This window comes from Drosophila miranda, chromosome XL, assembly GCF_003369915.1.
Source record: "Drosophila miranda strain MSH22 chromosome XL, D.miranda_PacBio2.1, whole genome shotgun sequence".
NCBI lineage: Eukaryota > Metazoa > Arthropoda > Insecta > Diptera > Drosophilidae > Drosophila > Drosophila miranda.
In genome coordinates this window covers 21,739,179-21,760,385 of record NC_046673.1, presented here as the reverse complement: position 1 = coordinate 21,760,385, position 21,207 = coordinate 21,739,179, and the positions used below count along the sequence as shown (strand labels likewise).

The window sequence follows — 21,207 nt, the reverse complement described above, 5'->3', positions numbered from 1 at the left end:
ATTCTGGATCCAAGAGTAAAAGCGTATCCTTTTTCCTACCGCTAACCCGAGAGCGAAGCATAACTCTCCTGGAATCCATGGAGTGCGAAATACTAATGGCATAATCTTTGGACATTTCAAACTCTGAATAGAACCATTTGAATAGGAGAAAACATTCTCCTGGTAGCCAACGTGTACGCCACAATTTTTTTCTAAAGCCTTTTGAAGTTAGGGAGCAGTTCACCCACAGAAAACCGTACCCCTATGTGACACAGACACGGCGTAAGTTTTTTTATTGCATTCTCCGGACCGATATTCGGACGGGAGCAGCTTTTTTCGGCCTTTTTTCATCAATAGATGAAAGTTTAACCTTTATTTTATTTCTTTCGCAAAGTTCTTTCGTCTATAAAGTGGTTTATTGTGTTGGGTATGACACGCTTACTCCGGAGTAGGAACATTTGCTGGATCAGTCATCTCTACGTTGATGACTTGGCCGTTTTGCATACCCAGCCCCCCGGGTGTGTCCGCTGCCTTGATGATATGCCCATTGTAGATGAAGCGCATGCCATCCATGGGGACATTTGTTGGAAGAAGTTGGGAGAACTCGGTAGTTTTGTCAGTAATGATATGACCAAGCTCAACATTATGAGTGAATACTTTCAAAATAATACGTTCTGGGTTCGACATCTTGTTGTAATTTCCAATTCCAATTTCTAGAAGAAAAACGTGAGCTTTTTTTTGGAATTGCTGTTGCGCATGCTCTTCTGAGTGTTTTGCCACTTACTTTGCTATAAATGACACAAATTATATGCTCCTTCCTCAAAGCGTTGCGTTTTTTCTTTTGCGAAAAATCCAAGTGGGACGAACTTTAAAATGGCGACGTTTGGCTTCGATTTCTGGCACTGGCTTTTGCGAGTATCGAGTGCAGCCGTGTGGACCCGACCGATAGATATTCAGATAGATATCGCCTGAGCCGACTTTTATCCGACTAATTTATTGTCTTCCCTAAATAGGCCTGCAAAGTCAATGATAAAGTACTGCCATCGATAGTTATGTCAAAAATATAAGTAAAAAAATATTTATATTGTAAATCGGTGAGCATCGGTTTTGAGTACACAAGCAGAAATGGCGGAGAATGTAGACATAGAAATAGATAATTTTGTTATGGGCGGTTTTGGAGAGAGCCGATAGGTATCAGGCCTGGAGAAGAAAGAGACAGCGGCATCTATAGTGGATCCTGGGAAGAGTGGCAGAGTTGCGTGGGAGAAAAGGAAACGGGAGGAGGAAGAAAAAAAAAAAAGTTTCCGGTGGAGAATGGTGGAGGCACGTGCGGTGCCCTGGAAGAAAAAAAGGAAACAAAATTGGTGATCGTGGAGACGACGATCCCACCAAGACATCAGCGGCAGGCATCAACATCAGCGGAAGCGGCGGACATCGGCAGCAGCATCCCGGTACTGGCCAGGCCGGAAAACTGTTGCGAGAACCGTCAGCGGAGCACCGGCACCAAGGAACCGTCAGCGGGGCACCGACTGGAGACACGTTTCTGTCCCCACACACCAACCCCCCCGGGGAAAGAATCCGGACTTCAAAGCAGAAATACACCCACACGAATCAATATCACACACCTTCATCCACCCACATCACACACAACCCACGCATGTATGGGTATACCCTCATTCATAACACATCACATAACATCACCACATTTCACACATCTACACCCGTCCGACCCACAATTAAACAATATATCACGATCATATAAAAAAACACCTCGATCAAACGTAAACATCAGCAAGCATCAGGAAGCAACAACCTCTATCAAAGGGGGCTGCCAATTCGGCCGAAATAGGGTTTATTTTTTTGTTAGTATTTTTGTGTTAGTATTTGTTTCCTTTATATAAACCTAGATTATTAATTAATAATGTTCAAGATAAATAAGAAAATATAATGGATATAAAATGGAAAATTTGAAAAGAGTCATGAGTGAATAGAAAACGGTAGTTGGGTGGGACGAGAGCGAGAAGAAGAGCGGGACCCTGAATATGAAAAGGGAGCGAATTCAAAAGGTGGCGCTCATGGAAGGGTGGGACCCTGCTAGGGATAACGAAACCAACTATCCCCACTGACGAAAGTGCCAACGAGGACAAGTCTGTCCTATAAATTAAATTTGTATTTTTTTGTATGTTTTTGTTGTTTTTGTTTTGTTCAATCCGTCCCCTGGCTTATCGGGTCGGAAACACCCCTGACTTCACCGTGAGCTAGCTGGGAACGATAGGCCAGTATTAGTAGTATAGTAGTAGTAGTATAGTTAGTATTTTTGTGTTAGTATTTGTTTCCTTTATATAAACCTAGATTATTAATTAATAATGTTCAAGATAAATAAGAAAATATAATGGATATAAAATGGAAAATTTGAAAAGAGTCATGAGTGAATAGAAAACGGTAGTTGGGTGGGACGAGAGCGAGAAGAAGAGCGGGACCCTGAATATGAAAAGGGAGCGAATTCAAAAGGTGGCGCTCATGGAAGGGTGGGACCCTGCTAGGGATAACGAAACCAACTATCCCCGCTGACGAAAGTGCCAACGAGGACAAGTCTGTCCTATAAATTAGATTTGTATTTTTTTGTATGTTTTTTGTTGTTGTTGTTTTGTTCAATCCGTCCCCTGGCTTATCGGGTCGGAAACACCCCTGACTTCCCCGTGAGCTAGCTGGGAACGATAGGCCAGGGTGGCAAAGAGGCGGATCATAACAATTTACAAGTGGCAATGGAGCCGGTATTCAGCCCTGAGAATCTAGAGACGGACGTTCCAGATCAATCGGAAAACGACAAAAAATCGTACAAGTAAGTGGAAACACATGAGGTGGGTAGAGGTACAGAACCTTGTGCATTCCTGATTGAGCCATGATTGCAGGTCCATTTTGCTCCAGAATGGCCTAAAAGCCTTGATCGTTTCGGACCCCGATCCAGTGAGCACTGGGGACTCTGTTGGCTACAAAACGGCCGCCCTTGCCCTGACGGTCGACTGCGGTTCGTTCAAAGATCCGCAGAATTTTCGCGGCCTGACGCACGTTTTGGAGCATCTGCTCCACATGGACGGCATCTTCACGTCGCATGTGAAACAATGTGGGGGCTTCAGCAACGTCAGAGCCGATTGCGAGGAGACGATGTTCTACTTTGAAGTGCCCGAGCTGCACCTAACCTCGACTCTGTTGCACCTGACGGCCCTGCTGATCAAACAGGATGTCCTAGAGCGCGAGAGGCTGCCGATCATAGCGGATCTTCGGCAAGAGGTCGAGGACTACCAGGCGCAGCGGAATCTGCTGCTGGCCAGCCTGGCCGCCGACAACTATCCGCATGAGCTGTACGACTGGGACAATTTGGCCGAGCTCAAGGAGAAGGATCCCGAGGATGCCCTCGCCGCGATGATCCAACAGCTGCGACGCGACAATTATGCGGCCAATCACATGCACGTATGCCTGCAGGCAAGCCTCTCCCTCAAGGAGCTGGAGAAGATGATCTGCCGCCACTTTGGTGTGATACCAAGCAACGGCATGGAGTCGGTAAATCTCACACGGTTCGATTATCGCACCGCCTTCCGTCCGGAGTTTCACGAGAATGTGTTCTATGTGACTTCCTCGGATGGCGGATGTCGGCTGGACCTGACATGGCTGCTGCCCAGTGTCCGGCAGTATTACCGCAGCAAGCCGGAGGCGTTCCTGGCCTATTTGCTCAGCCAGGAGGGTCCTGGCAGTCTCTGTGTCTACCTGCGGCATCGCCGTTGGTCGGTCTCTCTGCTGGCTGGCGTCGATGATAATGGCTTCAATCTCAACTCCATCTATTCGCTGTTCAAGCTGTCCATCCACCTCACCGACGAAGGCTACAAGCACATCGATGGGGTGCTGGCCGCGACCTTTGCCTATATAAAGCTCATCGCTGCCTCGGACTCGGCGGTACTGCGGCCTTTGTATGACAAACAGCAGTTGATTGAGGAGGCCAGATTCCGTTTCCAGACCCATCGTACGGCCCTCTACAACGTACAGGATCTGGTGCTATCTAGCAAATATTATCCGGGTAAGGATGTGCTCACCGCCAGGGGCCTCTACTACGAATACAGCGACCAGCACATGTCCGAAATGATTGGATTTCTGAACAAAATGGACTTCAATATGGTGATTACCTCGGGGGATACGTACGTGGGCGACAGCCCCAGCCCCATGCCCGACCAATGGAAGAAATTGTGGCACGAATTCAATCCCATCGAGGAGCTGTGCCTGCCAGAACCCAATGCCTTTGTGGCCGAGGATTTTAGGATATTTTGGCTGGAACTGGGTAAACCGGACCTACCGCCGTGCCCCAAGAAGCTGATGAAGACAAACATCTGCGAGCTGTGGTATCGTCTGGACGACAAATTCGGGGAGCCCAAGGCCAGTATGTCGTTCTATTTCATTTCGCCACTTCAGCGTCAGAGTGCCAGGAAGTAAGCTAACAGTCCAGCGACCCTCAGCATTGCTTGAACCACCTCAATCCTATCCTATCCGATCCGATCCGATCCATCCCCCTCAGAGGTGCCATGTGCTCTTTGTACGTCGAGTTAGTGGAGGTCCATGTACTCGAGCAGCTCTATGCGGCTGCCACTGCGGGCATAAGCTATGGCTTCACTGTCGGGGAAAAGGGTCTTGTGCTCAAGGTGCGGGGCTACAACGAGAAGCTCCATCTGGTGGTGGAGGCCATTGCCCAGGCGATTGTGAGTGTGGCCGACAGTCTCGAGGAGTCCATCCTAAATAACTATCGCGACAATCTCCGGGAGCTCTATTTTTATGAGTTGATCAAGTCGCCGCTGCTTTGCAGGTGAGAGGAACTGTTTCTTACTCTAGATCTGGAACCGGTATATCCATTTGATTTTTTAGGGACATTCGCGCATGTGTGATTGAGGAGTCTCATTGGCTGACCATCGACAAGTACAAGAGCATCAATGGCATCACTTTGGAGGAATTCAAGGCCTTTGCTAAACGGTTCCCTCAGGAGCTGTACATTCAGGCCCTCATTTAGGGCAACTACACGGAGCTGTCCGCCTGCAGTTTGTTAAATACGGTGATCAGTCGCCTCCAATGTCGGGCCATTTCAGAGCCCCAATTGCTGGAGGACAGTGTGAAGGAATTGCCACAAGGTAGCCACTGCACTCTCTGTAATGCCCTCAACGATCGCGATGCCAACACGGTGATCATGAACTACTATCAAATCGGACCGAATACGATCCGAGTGCAGAGCATCCTCGATCTGATGATGGAAATCCTTGAGGACCCCATCTATGAATATCTGTGCACACAGGAGAAACTGCGCTACGAGGTGTACGCCAGAGTACGGCTCTATTATGGCATTGTTGGGTACTCAATTACTGCCTCGTCGCATCAAACGAAAAAGGGAGCCAAGAATTTGGAGCGGGGCATCGATCAATTCCACCACGCGATGCTACAGATCCTCAACAAAATGCGCGACGATGAGTTTTTGCGCTCCAAGGAGAAACTCATTCAGGCGAAGCTCGCCCCTGACGACAGCCTGGCCATGGAATCGGATCGCCATTGGGAGGAGATTATCAATGGGGATTTTCTGTTCGATCGGAATCAACAACAGGCCGATGCCTTGCACAATATCACCAAAGAGGAGATGATTAGCTTCGTGGTAGACACGAATGCCGCACATTGTCGCAAACTTTCGATTCAGGTAATTGGAAATCCGCCCACCGAATGGGCGTACGATTGGGCTTCGGAAAGAACCAATTACAGCAGCGACGTCTTCCTCGAGACCCATCAGACGCCGAGCTCTGTTTCCGTTTCAGAAGATCAATTGGCCGATGGCAGTGAGAATGGGGATTGGAAGTCCACAACATTCAGTTGGGAAGAAAGCCTGTACGAGGATCTGGGCAGTCGACTGAACCTTGTACTTCTCCCCACACAAGGTACGCTTTTCTAGGGGATTCCCTCGTGAACGGTTTCTAAATCATTTCCCGCTCTTTTCAGGTGAAAACCGTCGTGTTCGACAAGACGGGAACTATCACCCATGGCACACCGATGACCAGCAAGGTCACCCTCTTCGTGCCGCCCCAAGTGTGCAGCCTGGCCCGTGCCTTGACCATTGTGGGAGCTGCCGAACAGAACAGCGAACATCCCATTGCCTCGGCCATTGTGCTCTTTGCCAAGGACATGCTCAACGTGGGACCGGCTGCCGCCGCCCAGCAGGGCAGAAATTTCGGCAAGAGTTCACATTTCCAGGCAGTGCCGGGATGCGGCATTCGCGTGAGCGTCTCCAACTACGAGCAGACACTGCGACAGGCCTGCAATGCAGAGCGGATCATCAACTACGAGAATCTGTACCGGCAGCATCCACAGAGCTCCATCAATGTGGAGAATGGGGCCACTGTGGAGCATCTGATGCCACAGCGGGATGTGCGCAAGTCCATGGAAGTGGCGCAACAGCAGCTGCTGGCACTTGAGGGCGTTGTCGGCGAGGAGCAGCAGAAGCTGATCGACGGGCCGGAGATACGAGTGCTGATTGGCAATCGCGAGTGGATGCAGCGGAATGCCATCGAAGTGCCGCTGGAGATCTGCGACTGTATGACGCACGAGGAGCGCAAAGGGCACACGGCGGTGCTGTGCGCCCTGAACGGGCAGTTGGTGTGCATGTTCGCCGTCTCGGATATGGTCAAGCCGGAGGCACATTTGGCCGTGTACACGCTCAAGCGTATGGGCATCGATGTGGTCCTGCTGACGGGCGACAACAAGAACACGGCAGCGAGCATAGCAAGAGAAGTACGATCCTACCATTTAGAGTTTCCCGGAATCCTAAGTCATTTACCCTTTTCCTCCACAGGTTGGCATTCGGACAGTGTATGCGGAGGTGCTGCCATCCCATTAGGTGGCCAAAATCCAAAGGATCCAGCAGCACGGCATACGCGTGGCCATGGTCGGGGATGGTGTGAACGACAGCCCGGCACTGGCGCAGGCCGATGTGGGCATCACGATAGCTGCGGGCACAGATGTTGCTGCCGAGGCCTCGGACATTGTCCTGATGCGCAACGATCTGCTGGATGTGGTCGCCTGTCTGGATCTCTCGCGGTGCACAGTGCGTCGCATACGATATAACTTTTTCTTTGCCAGCATGTACAATCTGTTGGGCATACCGCTGGCCAGCGGACTGTTTGCCCCATATGGTTTCACCCTGCTGCCGTGGATGGCCTCGGTGGCAATGGCCGCCAGTTCGGTGAGCGTTGTGTGCTCCTCGCTGCTGCTGAAGATGTACCGCAAGCCGACGGCCAAGACACTGCGCACGGCCGAGTATGAGGCGCATCTGGCCGCCGAGCGGGCGCGTCGCAATGGCTCCTCATCGGAGTCGGACAACCTGTCGCTGCATCGGGGCCTCGACGATCTGCCCGAAGTCGGTGGCAAGCGGTTGGCCTTTATGCAGGGAAACGGTGGCATTGGCGGTCACTCGTCGACGGACAAGCATGAGGAGGGACTCCTCGATCCCGAGGACCAGTACGACGGACGCACCAAAATCGTGAAGAGCCGATACCTGAGCGACAGCACAGAGCTTCAAAAGCTGTGAATTGTACACCCACACAGGCCACAGGACAAAACAAATTTGCAGTGTAACCATTTTTGTAAAGTAAAAACGAAAAAACGAGACATAATACATATGTATATATAGTATATACAACGTATATAGAGTATATAGAGCATATGCATGCAATATTACATGGTTATTGAATTCTTGTATTTACCGACAGACTCCATCGAACTCACATCCTATCATCCCTTGGCTTCCCTCCTCATTATAATGTTTATATATCCTTCGCTTTTTTTTTTGTTTTTGTTTATTTTCTCTCCCCGTAATTATTATATGCAAGCATAAGGACTTCTTTTTTTTATATATCGTAAGTTATATTGTACTATTATTAAGTTCACTTGAACAAACGAAGGGTCAAAAGGCACGAGAAAGAGACATCAAAGACATGAACTATTGTTACTTATTGTTAATTTGCACGATCATTAAACCATTAATTAATTAAATAAATAAATATAAACCAAACATCCACACAGACACAACGGAAATGTAAAGCATATTCGAGAGGGTTTTGGTGCCACATTCTGGAACATTCTGGATCCAAGAGTAAAAGCGTATCCTTTTTCCTACCGCTAACCCGAGAGCGAAGCATAACTCTCCTGGAATCCATGGAGTGCGAAATACTAATGGCATAATCTTTGGACATTTCAAACTCTGAATAGAACCATTTGAATAGGAGAAAACATTCTCCTGGTAGCCAACGTGTACGCCACAATTTTTTTCTAAAGCCTTTTGAAGTTAGGGAGCAGTTCACCCACAGAAAACCGTACCCCTATGTGACACAGACACGGCGTAAGTTTTTTTATTGCATTCTCCGGACCGATATTCGGACGGGAGCAGCTTTTTTCGGCCTTTTTTCATCAATAGATGAAAGTTTAACCTTTATTTTATTTCTTTCGCAAAGTTCTTTCGTCTATAAAGTGGTTTATTGTGTTGGGTATGACACGCTTACTCCGGAGTAGGAACATTTGCTGGATCAGTCATCTCTACGTTGATGACTTGGCCGTTTTGCATACCCAGCCCCCGGGTGTGTCCGCTGCCTTGATGATATGCCCATTGTAGATGAAGCGCATGCCATCCATGGGGACATTTGCGCGCAGAGTAGCAGCGCGCATAAGTTGGAAGAACTCGGTAGTTTTGTCAGTAATGATATGACCAAGCTCAACATTATGAGTGACTACTTTCAAAATAATACGTTCTGGGTTCGACATCTTGTTGTAATTTCCAATTCCAATTTCTAGAAGAAAAACGTGAGCTTTTTTTTGGAATTGCTGTTGCGCATGCTCTTCTGAGTGTTTTGCCACTTACTTTGCTATAAATGACACAAATTATATGCTCCTTCCTCAAAGCGTTGCGTTTTTTCTTTTGCGAAAAATCCAAGTGGGACGAACTTTAAAATGGCGACGTTTGGCTTCGATTCCTGGCACTGGCTTTTGCGAGTATCGAGTGCAGCCGTGTGGACCCGACCGATAGATATTCAGATAGATATCGCCTGAGCCGACTTTTATCCGACTAATTTATTGTCTTCCCTAAATAGGCCTGCAAAGTCAATGATAAAGTACTGCCATCGATAGTTATGTCAAAAATATAAGTAAAAAAATATTTATATTGTAAATCGGTGAGCATCGGTTTTGAGTACACAAGCAGAAATGGCGGAGAATGTAGACATAGAAATAGATAATTTTGTTATGGGCGGTTTTGGAGAGAGCCGATAGGTATCAGGCCTGGAGAAGAAAGAGACAGCGGCATCTATAGTGGATCCTGGGAAGAGTGGCAGAGTTGCGTGGGAGAAAAGGAAACGGGAGGAGGAAGAAAAAAAAAAAAGTTTCCGGTGGAGAATGGTGGAGGCACGTGCGGTGCCCTGGAAGAAAAAAAGGAAACAAAATTGGTGATCGTGGAGACGACGATCCCACCAAGACATCAGCGGCAGGCATCAACATCAGCGGAAGCGGCGGACATCGGCAGCAGCATCCCGGTACTGGCCAGGCCGGAAAACTGTTGCGAGAACCGTCAGCGGAGCACCGGCACCAAGGAACCGTCAGCGGGGCACCGACTGGAGACACGTTTCTGTCCCCACACACCAACCCCCCCGGGGAAAGAATCCGGACTTCAAAGCAGAAATACACCCACACGAATCAATATCACACACCTTCATCCACCCACATCACACACAACCCACGCATGTATGGGTATACCCTCATTCATAACACATCACATAACATCACCACATTTCACACATCTACACCCGTCCGACCCACAATTAAACAATATATCACGATCATATAAAAAAACACCACGATCAAACGTAAACATCAGCAAGCATCAGGAAGCAACAACCTCTATCAAAGGGGGCTGCCAATTCGGCCGAAATAGGGTTTATTTTTTTTGTTAGTATTTTTGTGTTAGTATTTGTTTCCTTTATATAAACCTAGATTATTAATTAATAATGTTCAAGATAAATAAGAAAATATAATGGATATAAAATGGAAAATTTGAAAAGAGTCATGAGTGAATAGAAAACGGTAGTTGGGTGGGACGAGAGCGAGAAGAAGAGCGGGACCCTGAATATGAAAAGGGAGCGAATTCAAAAGGTGGCGCTCATGGAAGGGTGGGACCATGCTAGGGATAACGAAACCAACTATCCCCGCTGACGAAAGTGCCAACGAGGACAAGTCTGTCCTATAAATTAGATTTGTTTTTTTGTATGTTTTTTTTTGTTTTTGTTTTGTTCAATCCGTCCCCTGGCTTATCGGGTCGGAAACACCCCTGACTTCCCCGTGAGCTAGCTGGGAACGATAAGCCAGTATTAGTAGTATAGTAGTAGTAGTATAGTTAGTATTTTTGTGTTAATATTTGTTTCCTTTATATAAACCTAGATTATTAATTAATAATGTTCAAGATAAATAAGAAAATATAATGGATATAAAATGGAAAATTTGAAAAGAGTCATGAGTGAATAGAAAACGGTAGTTGGGTGGGACGAGAGCGAGAAGAAGAGCGGGACCCTGAATATGAAAAGGGAGCGAATTCAAAATGTGGCGCTCATGGAAGGGTGGGACCCTGCTAGGGATAACGAAACCAACTATCCCCGCTGACGAAAGTGCCAACGAGGACAAGTCTGTCCTATAAATTAGATTTGTTTTTTTGTATGTTTGTTTTTGTTTTGTTCAATCCGTCCCCTGGCTTATCGGGTCGGAAACACCCCTGACTTCACCGTGAGCTAGCTGGGAACGATAGGCCAGTATTAGTAGTATAGTAGTAGTAGTATAGTTAGTATTTTTGTGTTAATATTTGTTTCCTTTATATAAACCTAGATTATTAATTAATAATGTTCAAGATAAATAAGAAAATATAATGGATATAAAATGGAAAATTTGAAAAGAGTCATGAGTGAATAGAAAACGGTAGTTGGGTGGGACGAGAGCGAGAAGAAGAGCGGGACCCTGAATATGAAAAGGGAGCGAATTCAAAAGGTGGCGCTCATGGAAGGGTGGGACCCTGCTAGGGATAACGAAACCAACTATCCCCGCTGACGAAAGTGCCAACGAGGACAAGTCTGTCCTATAAATTAGATTTGTTTTTTTGTATGTTTTTTTTGTTTTTGTTTTGTTCAATCCGTCCCCTGGCTTATCGGGTCGGAAGCACCCCTGACTTCACCGTGAACTAGCTGGGAACGATAGGCCAGTATTAGTAGTATAGTAGTAGTAGTATAGTTAGTATTTTTGTGTTAGAATTTGTTTCCTTTATATAAACCTAGATTATTAATTAATAATGTTCAAGATAAATAAGAAAATATAATGGATATAAAATGGAAAATTTGAAAAGAGTCATGAGTGAATAGAAAACGGTAGTTGGGTGGGACGAGAGCGAGAAGAAGAGCGGGACCCTGAATATGAAAAGGGAGCGAATTCAAAAGGTGGCGCTCATGGAAGGGTGGGACCATGCTAGGGATAACGAAACCAACTATCCCCGCTGACGAAAGTGCCAACGAGGACAAGTCTGTCCTATAAATTAGATTTGTTTTTTTGTATGTTTTTTTTGTTTTTGTTTTGTTCAATCCGTCCCCTGGCTTATCGGGTCGGAAGCACCCCTGACTTCACCGTGAACTAGCTGGGAACGATAGGCCAGTATTAGTAGTATAGTAGTAGTAGTATAGTTAGTATTTTTGTGTTAGAATTTGTTTCCTTTATATAAACCTAGATTATTAATTAATAATGTTCAAGATAAATAAGAAAATATAATGGATATAAAATGGAAAATTTGAAAAGAGTCATGAGTGAATAGAAAACGGTAGTTGGGTGGGACGAGAGCGAGAAGAAGAGCGGGACCCTGAATATGAAAAGGGAGCGAATTCAAAAGGTGGCGCTCATGGAAGGGTGGGACCCTGCTAGGGATAACGAAACCAACTATCCCCACTGACGAAAGTGCCAACGAGGACAAGTCTGTCCTATAAATTAGATTTGTTTTTTTGTATGTTTTTTTTTGTTTTTGTTTTGTTCAATCCGTCCCCTGGCTTATCGGGTCGGAAACACCCCTGACTTCCCCGTGAGCTAGCTGGGAACGATAGGCCAGGGCATGATGCAATTATACAAGGTGGTCTCGTCGGCAATAGTTAGTCCATTAACGTATGCTAGCAATAAGTGCGAGTGAAGGGCACATAGTATAGTGAGTGTGAGTGAGACGGTATATGTTGATGTTGATTAACCCTTAACAGGCCCGTGGGTTTTAAAATTTTAAAATAAAATGATTTTACTGATATATTAATATTTAAATTTTATGCAGCCATTAATAATTTTTCTTCAACATTTTTAGTTATATTAAAATGTTCTTTTACATAATATATAAAGATTATTTCTAATTCTGTGGTATTTTTTTTATATGCTTTTATAATTTTGTTGTTGTCGGGACATAAGGGCTAAGAATATATCAAACAATTCGTCCGTAAACAACCTTCATCAACAAGCAAGCATGCACTGACGATAAGGGACAGCACGAACGAACTTCGGCTCCCGACGAGACCACCTTGTATAATTGCATCATGGGCCAGGGTGGCAAAGAGGCGGATCATAACAAATGGCGCCCAATGGTAATAGAAGGGATCGATTTTAAACGCGAGTCTTAAAGACCCGGTGTAAAATGGAACCCTGGTAGAACGAAACTCAGCCGGTCCGCGAGCCGGGAATAAATCCTAGCCGTCGTAGCCGCTGAGAGGAGTAGAAGAGAGGAAAATGGACATGGTAGTTATGTATCGGAGGTAGAAGGGAAGGAAGTGTGTGTCCCGAGTTGTGGTCCAGGTATTACCAGGTGGTAGTAGCCTCGTTGCCCGACTCGTGGAGCTCGCTGTCTGGATCTGAAAAGAGGAAGAGGTGCCGGAGGATCTGTCGAGTCGTGGTCCGGGTTATGTCCAGAGGCATTAACGTCGTTGTCCGATTCTGGGGGATCCACGGCGATCTGAGGGAGGAAACAGCAAAGGGAGTTGGCACTCAGAAAAAGTAAGCGAAGGTAAATAGCAAGGGGAAAAGAAGGGGGTCCGCTCACCTGCAAAACAATTAATGCAGTTGTCTCTCGTCCCACCAAACAAATTAAAGGTGAATTTTTGTCTGAAGCAGTTTGGGAATTATATGTTTTTTTTTGTTAGTGATTTAGCAGACTATTGGAAAGCCGAAGCAAGAAAACCCAAAGGGAAATCATTTTTTTTTTTAGGACTGACGATCCTCGCTAGCATTGTTTGGAAGCAATTTTAGAAGTAGGCATTAGGCAAGTCATCGGAAAAAGAGTTTTTGTTTGGGAGAGGAAGTATTTAGTTATTTAGTGTTGCATTTAATTAGGCGATTAATTGTAGATGTAGGTGTTTATTTATTTGATTGAATCAGTTTGGATATTTAGATTTATCAATTTATTGATTTAAATTAACCGATTTATGTATTTAAATTTATTTATTTGGTTATCTAAACATTGAATTAATTATTCGCTTATTTATTTATTGCACTATTTATTTATTTGTTTTCTCGTTACGATTGAAGGTATTGAGGATTAATTAGCCTGGAACTAATAATAATAAACAGATAATAAACAATCCAATTTATTTATCACCAAGATAGTTAAGTAAATAGGGAATAGACGAAGCAAAGGAGTACGTTAGGAAAATTGGTTGATGAGTGACCCGGAGATTTTTAAAGGGTCGGGAAAGACAAGGCGTAGCCCAGAGGCACAGCGCAGGTACCAGCCGTACAACATGCCGACGACTCGGTCCCAGGACGGTAAAGCCGGCAGTAGGCCGGAAGGGCCGTCGCAAGTGGCGGAAAACGTACATGCGGAGGTCAACAGGAAGCACCCGCGAACCAGCAAGCACATCCAACGCACTTGTTCGTGGACAACCGAACATTGGAGGCCGATCAGAGGACCCAAGCCGATCAGAGACCCGTGGAGGAGTGGCTGTTCAACGGGATGGGCGCAGGAGCAAACCCTAACAGGAATCGACCGAGTTTCGGAGAGGCTAGGCAGGAGCAAGTGCAGATACGAAGATGGGGACTTAGCTTCGACGGCGATCCAAAGGGGATGCCCGTGGCGGAATTCATATTCCGGGTGGAGCATCTACAGACGTCGTACCAGGTACCGTGGGCGGAGGTGTTGAAAGCCTTTCACACATTGGTCAGTGGCCACGCAAGGGATTGGTACTGGATGCATGTGCGGACGGTAGGAATGCCGGACTGGCCGAATCTGAGATATGGTCTCCAGCAGCAGTTTCAAGTTCGTCGGACAGAGTTCGAGCGAGAGCAAGTGCTCAGGGAACGCCGACAACGCCGCGGGGAGTCGGCGGACCAGTACATCCAGGAGATGTTGGTGTTGAGGTCGAGATTGCTGAATCCGTTCTCGGATTATGATCTAATAAAGATCATAAAGATCAATATTAGGAATGCAATTTCGAGGGTGATTTATCCAATGCAGATACCAAATCTCCAGAAGCTGCGAGAAGAGTGTGCGGACGCCGAGAAACTGCTGGCGACGCGATGGACAAGGAGCGGTCCAGACCATGGGGGTAGTAGGCGCAGGGAAGATCACAAAGTACATGAATTGGATGCGAACACTCACGACCCGGAGGAACAGACCGAGGCATTGGATGCTGTCCATAGGACGAGGGAATCCGGAGGCGACCGCACCCAGCTGAAGTGCTGGAATTGCGCTCAGCCGGGTCACACCTATTTTGAGTGTGAGTCGGCCGTACGTAACCTGTTCTGCTACAAGTGCGGGCTGGCCGGGGTCATCCTCCCTAAATGTCCTAAATGTCGGCCGGGAAACGCAAAAAGGAGCACGACGCAATTGGAGGAGTCGAGTTCCACGTCGCCGCGAAGCAGCCAATAGATAGGCCCTCCAACGTTAAATTAGATACCCCTAAGGAAAGAAGTAGCAATAAGAATATTTACACTACCATATATAAGGTTAACCAAGCGGTATTACCCGATAAAGGAAAGACAGCGGCAGTACGAACAGGCCAGGAATCGTATAATGGGGGACGAACTCGATGAGAGTATCCGAACGGGAGCAGTCAGAGCACAGCGGGCTCGGGACAGGTTTCAGGGGCGAAAGAGAAGGCGGCTTCAGGTGTGTGCTGCAGTCCACTCGGCAATTCGTCAGGATGACAGGCCATTCGCACGAGTGAAGTTGGGCCCGAGGACGCTGATGGGACTACTGGATACAGGGGCATCGGTGAGCCTTCTGGGGAAAGGTGGCCTGGAACTGATAGGAGAATTGGAGCTGAAACTTCAAGACATAAAGAAATTCTCAGTACAAATAGCGGGCGGCACTCCTCATAAAATACTGGGACATGTGTCGACAGTAATGACGTATGGAGGCTAGAAGCAGACTATGGAGTTGTTCCTGTGTCCCTCGCTGAAACAACCGCTGTACCTAGGGGTCGATTTCTGGCGGAAGTTTGGTCTGGCTCCGCATATAGTAGGCCTAGAACGACACAAGGAATTAGCCGAAATTGATGCTGAGGTGCTGACTAGGAGTAGACCAACGGAACCGCACGAATTGACGCACACGCAGCAGACACGTCTGGACCAGGTGAAGAACAACTTCAGGGCATTCGACACACATGGTTTGGGAAGAACGACGCTCGAAAGGCACGAAATTCAATTAATCGAGGGATCCGTACCCGTAAAGGAGCGATTCTACCCGGTGTCTCCCGCGGTGCAAGAGCTGTTGTTTGCCGAGGTGGGCGAAATGTTGCGCCTCGGAGTCATCGAAACCAGCGAGAGCCCGTGGAGCAACCGCGTGACGCTGGTACGTAAGCCGGGAAAAAACCGATTGTGTCTGGATGCGCGGAAACTAAACAAATTAACCGTGAAGGATGCTTACCCGCTGCAGAGCATCGAGTCAATTCTGAGCCGCGTAGAGGATACGGTGTACATCAGCAGCATCGATTTAAAGCACGCATTTTGGCAGATAGAGCTGGAGCCTGAAAGTCGGACGTACACAGCATTCACGGTGCCGGGCAGACCACTCTATCAATTTAAATCGATGCCCTTCGGGTTGTGCAATGCAGCCCAACGGCTGTGTCGGTTGATGGATCGAGTAATTCCACAACGACTCCGAAGCCATGTCTTTGTATACTTAGACGATCTACTAGTTATTTCCCGGACGTTTGAGGAGCATATACACCTGTTAGAGGAAGTGGCCAAGTGTCTCAAGGAGGCAAACCTGACAATTGGAAGAAAAAAATCGAAATTCGGCTATAAATATTTAAAGTATTTAGGGTACATCGTAGGCGACGGCGCACTTAGGACAGATCCGGAGAAAGTACAGGCGATAACCCAAATACCAATGCCAAGGAACGTGAGACAAATCCGGAGATTTTTGGGGACAGCTGGCTGGTTTCGGCGGTTTATCCGAAATTTCTCGGCACTCTCGGCTCCTCTGACAGACTGTCTGAAAGGAAAAGGGCAATTTAAGCTGACGGAGGAGGCAGGAAAATCGTTCGAGGAGCTCAAAAAAGCACTTACCAGTGCCCTCGTGCTACATCACCCAGACTTTAAGAAGCACTTCTTCATCCAGTGTGATGCGAGCCACGTGGGGATTGGAGCAGTTCTCTTCCAGAGGGATGATGAAGGAGCAGAGCACCCGATCGCATTCTTTTCGGCGAAGCTAAGAGGTGCACAGCTCAACTATAGCGTGCCAGAGAAGGAGTGTCTGGCGGCGGTAAGAGCCATAGAGAAGTTCCGTGCATACGTAGAACTGATGCCATTCACGGTGATAACAGATCACGCGAGTTTGCAGTGGCTCATGCGATTCAAAGCACTGGATGGGAGGCTAGCCAGGTGGTCGTTGGCTCTCCAGGCTTATGACTTCGAAATCGAGCACCGCAAAGGAAAGGAAAATATCGTCGCCGATATGCTGTCACGTCCCTTTGACGTGGACGCTATCGACTTCCTGGAGTTCGACACCACAGCCTTCGAGGATGAAGAATACCGAAGAAAAATTGAGTCGGTCCAGAGCGATGAGGATGAATTCCCAGACCTGAAGGTGGAGGAAGGACTGCTGTTTAAGCGCACACAATTTGGCCGGCCGGAATTAGAGGAGTTTTCGTGGAAGCTATGGATCCCGGAAGCCCTGACGAGCACACTGATCCAACAGGCTCACGACAGCGATGTGGCAATGCATGGAGGAATCGCGAGGACACTGGGACGGCTGCGACAGTTCTATTATTGGCCCCGGATGACCGTGCAGGTGAAGGCATATGTGGCTGATTGTAACACCTGCAAAGAAACAAAACATTCAACTCATGGGGGCCGAAACCAGAACCGAGAGGCCGATTCAAAAACTGTACCTGGATTTCCTGGGTCCATATCCGAGGACTCGAAGTGGCAATGTGGTCATACTAATAGTCCTCGATCACATGTCCAGATATGTCTGGTTGAAGGCTTTGCCTAAGGCGACGTCTTCGGCCGTGATCCGATTCTTGCACGCCGAGGTCTTCGCGCAGTTTGGCGTGCCTGAAATAGTGCATACCGATAATGGAAAGCAATTTGTGTCAGCTGAATTCTCTCAATTCCTGGATAGGAGAAGCATAACGCACCTGAAGTCGGGGAACTATGCACCGCAGGCGAACGCGGCCGAACGAGTGAACCAGACTGTACTGGCAGCAATAAGGACATACGCTAGTGAGGATCACACGCGCTGGGACGAGAAGCTGACGGAGATCCAGTGTGTGGCTAGGAGCGCTATACACACGGGTATCGGGACGTCGCCATACTTTGTGTTGTTTGGGCAGCACATGTTTACTAGCGGCCGAGATTATAAATTGGCACGCAGACTGGGCGCCCTAAATGATGCACAAATGTCACCCTTGGCGAGGAGTGACAAGATGGAGATAGTCCGAGATGAGGTCCGAGGAAACTCTCATGAAGCCTACAACAGAGCGAAGAACAGGTATAATCGAAAAGCTCGAGAAATTAGGTACTTACCGGGTCAGGAGATATATAAGCGGAATTTCGTGTTGAGCAAATTTAAAAACAACATCAACGCGAAGTTCAGCCCAAAATACGTCAAGTGCCGAGTGATCCGGAGTATGGGCAACAGTCTGTACGAGCTGGAGACGTTGCAAGGCTCACGTATTGGGGTGTTTCACGCAAAGGATCTGAAGCAGTAGCCCAGGCATCTCAGTCGATGGAGCCAGAGACTCTCAATCTCAGGGTGTGGGCGATGGCCTACGTTTGGGGCCCCTTAATTGAAAAAGCCCGCCAGCTTGGCACTCCCGTTTCGGCGGAGTAATCCTGGAAACGGTAGTGTGGTGTTATGGGCGGTTTTGGAGAGAGCCGATAGGTATCAGGGCTGGAGAAGAAAGAGACAGCGGCATCTATAGTGGATCCTGGGAAGCAGTGGCAGAGTTGCGTGGGAGAAAAGGAAACGGGGCGAGGAAGAAAAAAAAGAGAGAGTTTCCGGTGGAGAATAGTGGAGGCCGCACGTGCCCTGAAAGAAAAAAGGAAACAAAATTGGTGATCGTGGAGACGACGATCCCACCAAGACATCAGCGGCAGGCATCAACATCAGCGGAAGCGGCGGACATCGGCAGCAGCAGCCCGGTACTGGCCAGGCCGGAAAACTGGTGCGAGAACCGTCAGCGGAGCACCGGCACCAAGGAACCGTCAGCGGAGCACCGACTGGAGACACGTTTCTGTCCCCACACACCAGCCCCCCGGGGAAAGAATCCGGACTTCAAAGCAGAAATACACCCACACGAATCAATATCACACACCTTCATCCACCCACATCACACACAACCCACGCATGTATACATACTCTCATTCATAACACATCACATAACATCACCACATTTCACACATCTACACCCGTCCGACCCACAATTAAACAATATATCACGATCATATAAAAAAACACCACGATCAAACGTAAACATCAGCAAGCATCAGGAAGCAACAACCTCTATCAAAGGGGGCTGCCAATTCGGCCGAAATAGGGTTTATTTTTTTTGTTAGTATTTTTGTGTTAGTATTTGTTTCCTTTATATAAACCTAGATTATTAATTAATAATGTTCAAGATAAATAAGAAAATATAATGGATATAAAATGGAAAATTTGAAAAGAGTCATGAGTGAATAGAAAACGGTAGTTGGGTGGGACGAGAGCGAGAAGAAGAGCGGGACCCTGAATATGAAAAGGGAGCGAATTCAAAAGGTGGCGCTCATGGAAGGGTGGGACCCTGCTAGGGATAACGAAACCAACTATCCCCACTGACGAAAGTGCCAACGAGGACAAGTCTGTCCTATAAATTAGATTTGTTTTTTTGTATGTTTTTTTTTGTTTTTGTTTTGTTCAATCCGTCCCCTGGCTTATCGGGTCGGAAACACCACTGACTTCCCCGTGAGCTAGCTGGGAACGATAGGCCAGGGTGGCAAAGAGGCGGATCATAACAATTTACAAGTGGCAATGGAGCCGGTATTCAGCCCTGAGAATCTAGAGACGGACGTTCCAGATCAATCGGAAAACGACAAAAAATCGTACAAGTAAGTGGAAACACATGAGGTGGGTAGAGGTACAGAACCTTGTGCATTCCTGATTGAGCCATGATTGCAGGTCCATTTTGCTCCAGAATGGCCTAAAAGCCTTGATCGTTTCGGACCCCGATCCAGTGAGCACTGGGGACTCTGTTGGCTACAAAACGGCCGCCCTTGCCCTGACGGTCGACTGCGGTTCGTTCAAAGATCCGCAGAATTTTCGCGGCCTGACGCACGTTTTGGAGCATCTGCTCCACATGGACGGCATCTTCACGTCGCATGTGAAACAATGTGGGGGCTTCAGCAACGTCAGAGCCGATTGCGAGGAGACGATGTTCTACTTTGAAGTGCCCGAGCTGCACCTAACCTCGACTCTGTTGCACCTGACGGCCCTGCTGATCAAACAGGATGTCCTAGAGCGCGAGAGGCTGCCGATCATAGCGGATCTTCGGCAAGAGGTCGAGGACTACCAGGCGCAGCGGAATCTGCTGCTGGCCAGCCTGGCCGCCGACAACTATCCGCATGAGCTGTACGACTGGGACAATTTGGCCGAGCTCAAGGAGAAGGATCCCGAGGATGCCCTCGCCGCGATGATCCAACAGCTGCGACGCGACAATTATGCGGCCAATCACATGCACGTATGCCTGCAGGCAAGCCTCTCCCTCAAGGAGCTGGAGAAGATGATCTGCCGCCACTTTGGTGTGATACCAAGCAACGGCATGGAGTCGGTAAATCTCACACGGCTCGATTATCGCACCGCCTTCCGTCCGGAGTTTCACGAGAATGTGTTCTATGTGACTTCCTCGGATGGCGGATGTCGGCTGGACCTGACATGGCTGCTGCCCAGTGTCCGGCAGTATTACCGCAGCAAGCCGGAGGCGTTCCTGGCCTATTTGCTCAGCCAGGAGGGTCCTGGCAGTCTCTGTGTCTACCTGCGGCATCGCCGTTGGTCGGTCTCTCTGCTGGCTGGCGTCGATGATAATGGCTTCAATCTCAACTCCATCTATTCGCTGTTCAAGCTGTCCATCCACCTCACCGACGAAGGCTACAAGCACATCGATGGGGTGCTGGCCGCGACCTTTGCCTATATAAAGCTCATCGCTGCCTCGGACTCGGCGGTACTGCGGCCTTTGTATGACAAACAGCAGTTGATTGAGGAGGCCAGATTCCGTTTCCAGACCCATCGTACGGCCCTCTACAACGTACAGGATCTGGTGCTATCTAGCAAATATTATCCGGGTAAGGATGTGCTCACCGCCAGGGGCCTCTACTACGAATACAGCGACCAGCACATGTCCGAAATGATTGGATTTCTGAACAAAATGGACTTCAATATGGTGATTACCTCGGGGGATACGTACGTGGGCGACAGCCCCAGCCCATGCCCGACCAATGGAAGAAATTGTGGCACGAATTCAATCCCATCGAGGAGCTGTGCCTGCCAGAACCCAATGCCTTTGTGGCCGAGGATTTTAGGATATTTTGGCTGGAACTGGGTAAACCGGACCTACCGCCGTGCCCCAAGAAGCTGATGAAGACAAACATCTGCGAGCTGTGGTATCGTCTGGACGACAAATTCGGGGAGCCCAA

At 47.9% G+C, this 21,207-nt stretch overlaps 4 protein-coding genes and 1 long non-coding RNA gene across 11 annotated transcripts; 4 read left to right on the top strand and 1 right to left on the bottom strand.

Moving 5' to 3' along the window:
* Window positions 1-262: 262 nt before the first annotated feature.
* LOC117186978 lies at window positions 263-1,813 on the bottom strand. 4 transcript variants are annotated; one of them, XR_004471797.1, is made up of 3 exons: window positions 1,750-1,813; window positions 764-994; window positions 263-710 (listed from the first exon to the last, which is right to left on the bottom strand). It is a non-coding gene; the product is annotated as an uncharacterized LOC117186978 (long non-coding RNA). The 4 variants fall into 4 exon arrangements; XR_004471794.1 differs by having other exon boundaries at window positions 263-692; XR_004471796.1 differs by having other exon boundaries at window positions 263-692; window positions 1,605-1,781.
* Window positions 1,023-4,479, top strand: LOC117186946 (nardilysin-like). 2 transcript variants are annotated; one of them, XM_033388359.1, is made up of 3 exons: window positions 1,023-1,137; window positions 2,733-2,821; window positions 2,892-4,479. In XM_033388359.1, exons 1-3 carry the CDS (start codon window positions 1,105-1,107, stop codon window positions 4,459-4,461), a joined length of 1,692 nt encoding a protein of 563 aa, XP_033244250.1. In that variant the 5' UTR covers window positions 1,023-1,104; the 3' UTR covers window positions 4,462-4,479. The 2 variants fall into 2 exon arrangements, with proteins under 2 accessions (XP_033244250.1, XP_033244254.1); XM_033388363.1 differs by lacking the exon at window positions 1,023-1,137 and having other exon boundaries at window positions 2,739-2,840.
* Window positions 4,480-4,529: 50 nt separating this feature from the next.
* On the top strand, window positions 4,530-5,056 carry LOC117186974 (nardilysin-like). The gene is made up of 2 exons (XM_033388431.1): window positions 4,530-4,828; window positions 4,888-5,056. The coding sequence occupies exons 1-2, from the start codon at window positions 4,551-4,553 to the stop codon at window positions 5,027-5,029; spliced, it is 420 nt and encodes a 139-aa protein (XP_033244322.1). The 5' UTR covers window positions 4,530-4,550; the 3' UTR covers window positions 5,030-5,056.
* A 120-nt stretch (window positions 5,057-5,176) lies between these two features.
* LOC117186970 (copper-transporting ATPase 2-like) lies at window positions 5,177-6,940 on the top strand. 2 transcript variants are annotated; one of them, XM_033388423.1, is made up of 3 exons: window positions 5,844-5,936; window positions 5,998-6,786; window positions 6,848-6,940. In XM_033388423.1, the coding sequence occupies exons 2-3, from the start codon at window positions 6,049-6,051 to the stop codon at window positions 6,890-6,892; spliced, it is 783 nt and encodes a 260-aa protein (XP_033244314.1). In that variant the 5' UTR covers window positions 5,844-5,936; window positions 5,998-6,048; the 3' UTR covers window positions 6,893-6,940. The 2 variants fall into 2 exon arrangements, with proteins under 2 accessions (XP_033244311.1, XP_033244314.1); XM_033388420.1 differs by lacking the exon at window positions 6,848-6,940 and having other exon boundaries at window positions 5,177-5,936; window positions 5,998-6,568.
* Window positions 6,941-9,145: 2,205 nt separating this feature from the next.
* LOC117186950 (nardilysin-like) lies at window positions 9,146-21,166 on the top strand. 2 transcript variants are annotated; one of them, XM_033388376.1, is made up of 3 exons: window positions 9,146-9,282; window positions 19,538-19,626; window positions 19,697-21,166. In XM_033388376.1, the coding sequence occupies exons 1-3, from the start codon at window positions 9,250-9,252 to the stop codon at window positions 21,147-21,149; spliced, it is 1,575 nt and encodes a 524-aa protein (XP_033244267.1). In that variant the 5' UTR covers window positions 9,146-9,249; the 3' UTR covers window positions 21,150-21,166. The 2 variants fall into 2 exon arrangements, with proteins under 2 accessions (XP_033244267.1, XP_033244269.1); XM_033388378.1 differs by lacking the exon at window positions 9,146-9,282 and having other exon boundaries at window positions 19,542-19,645.
* Window positions 21,167-21,207: the final 41 nt, after the last annotated feature.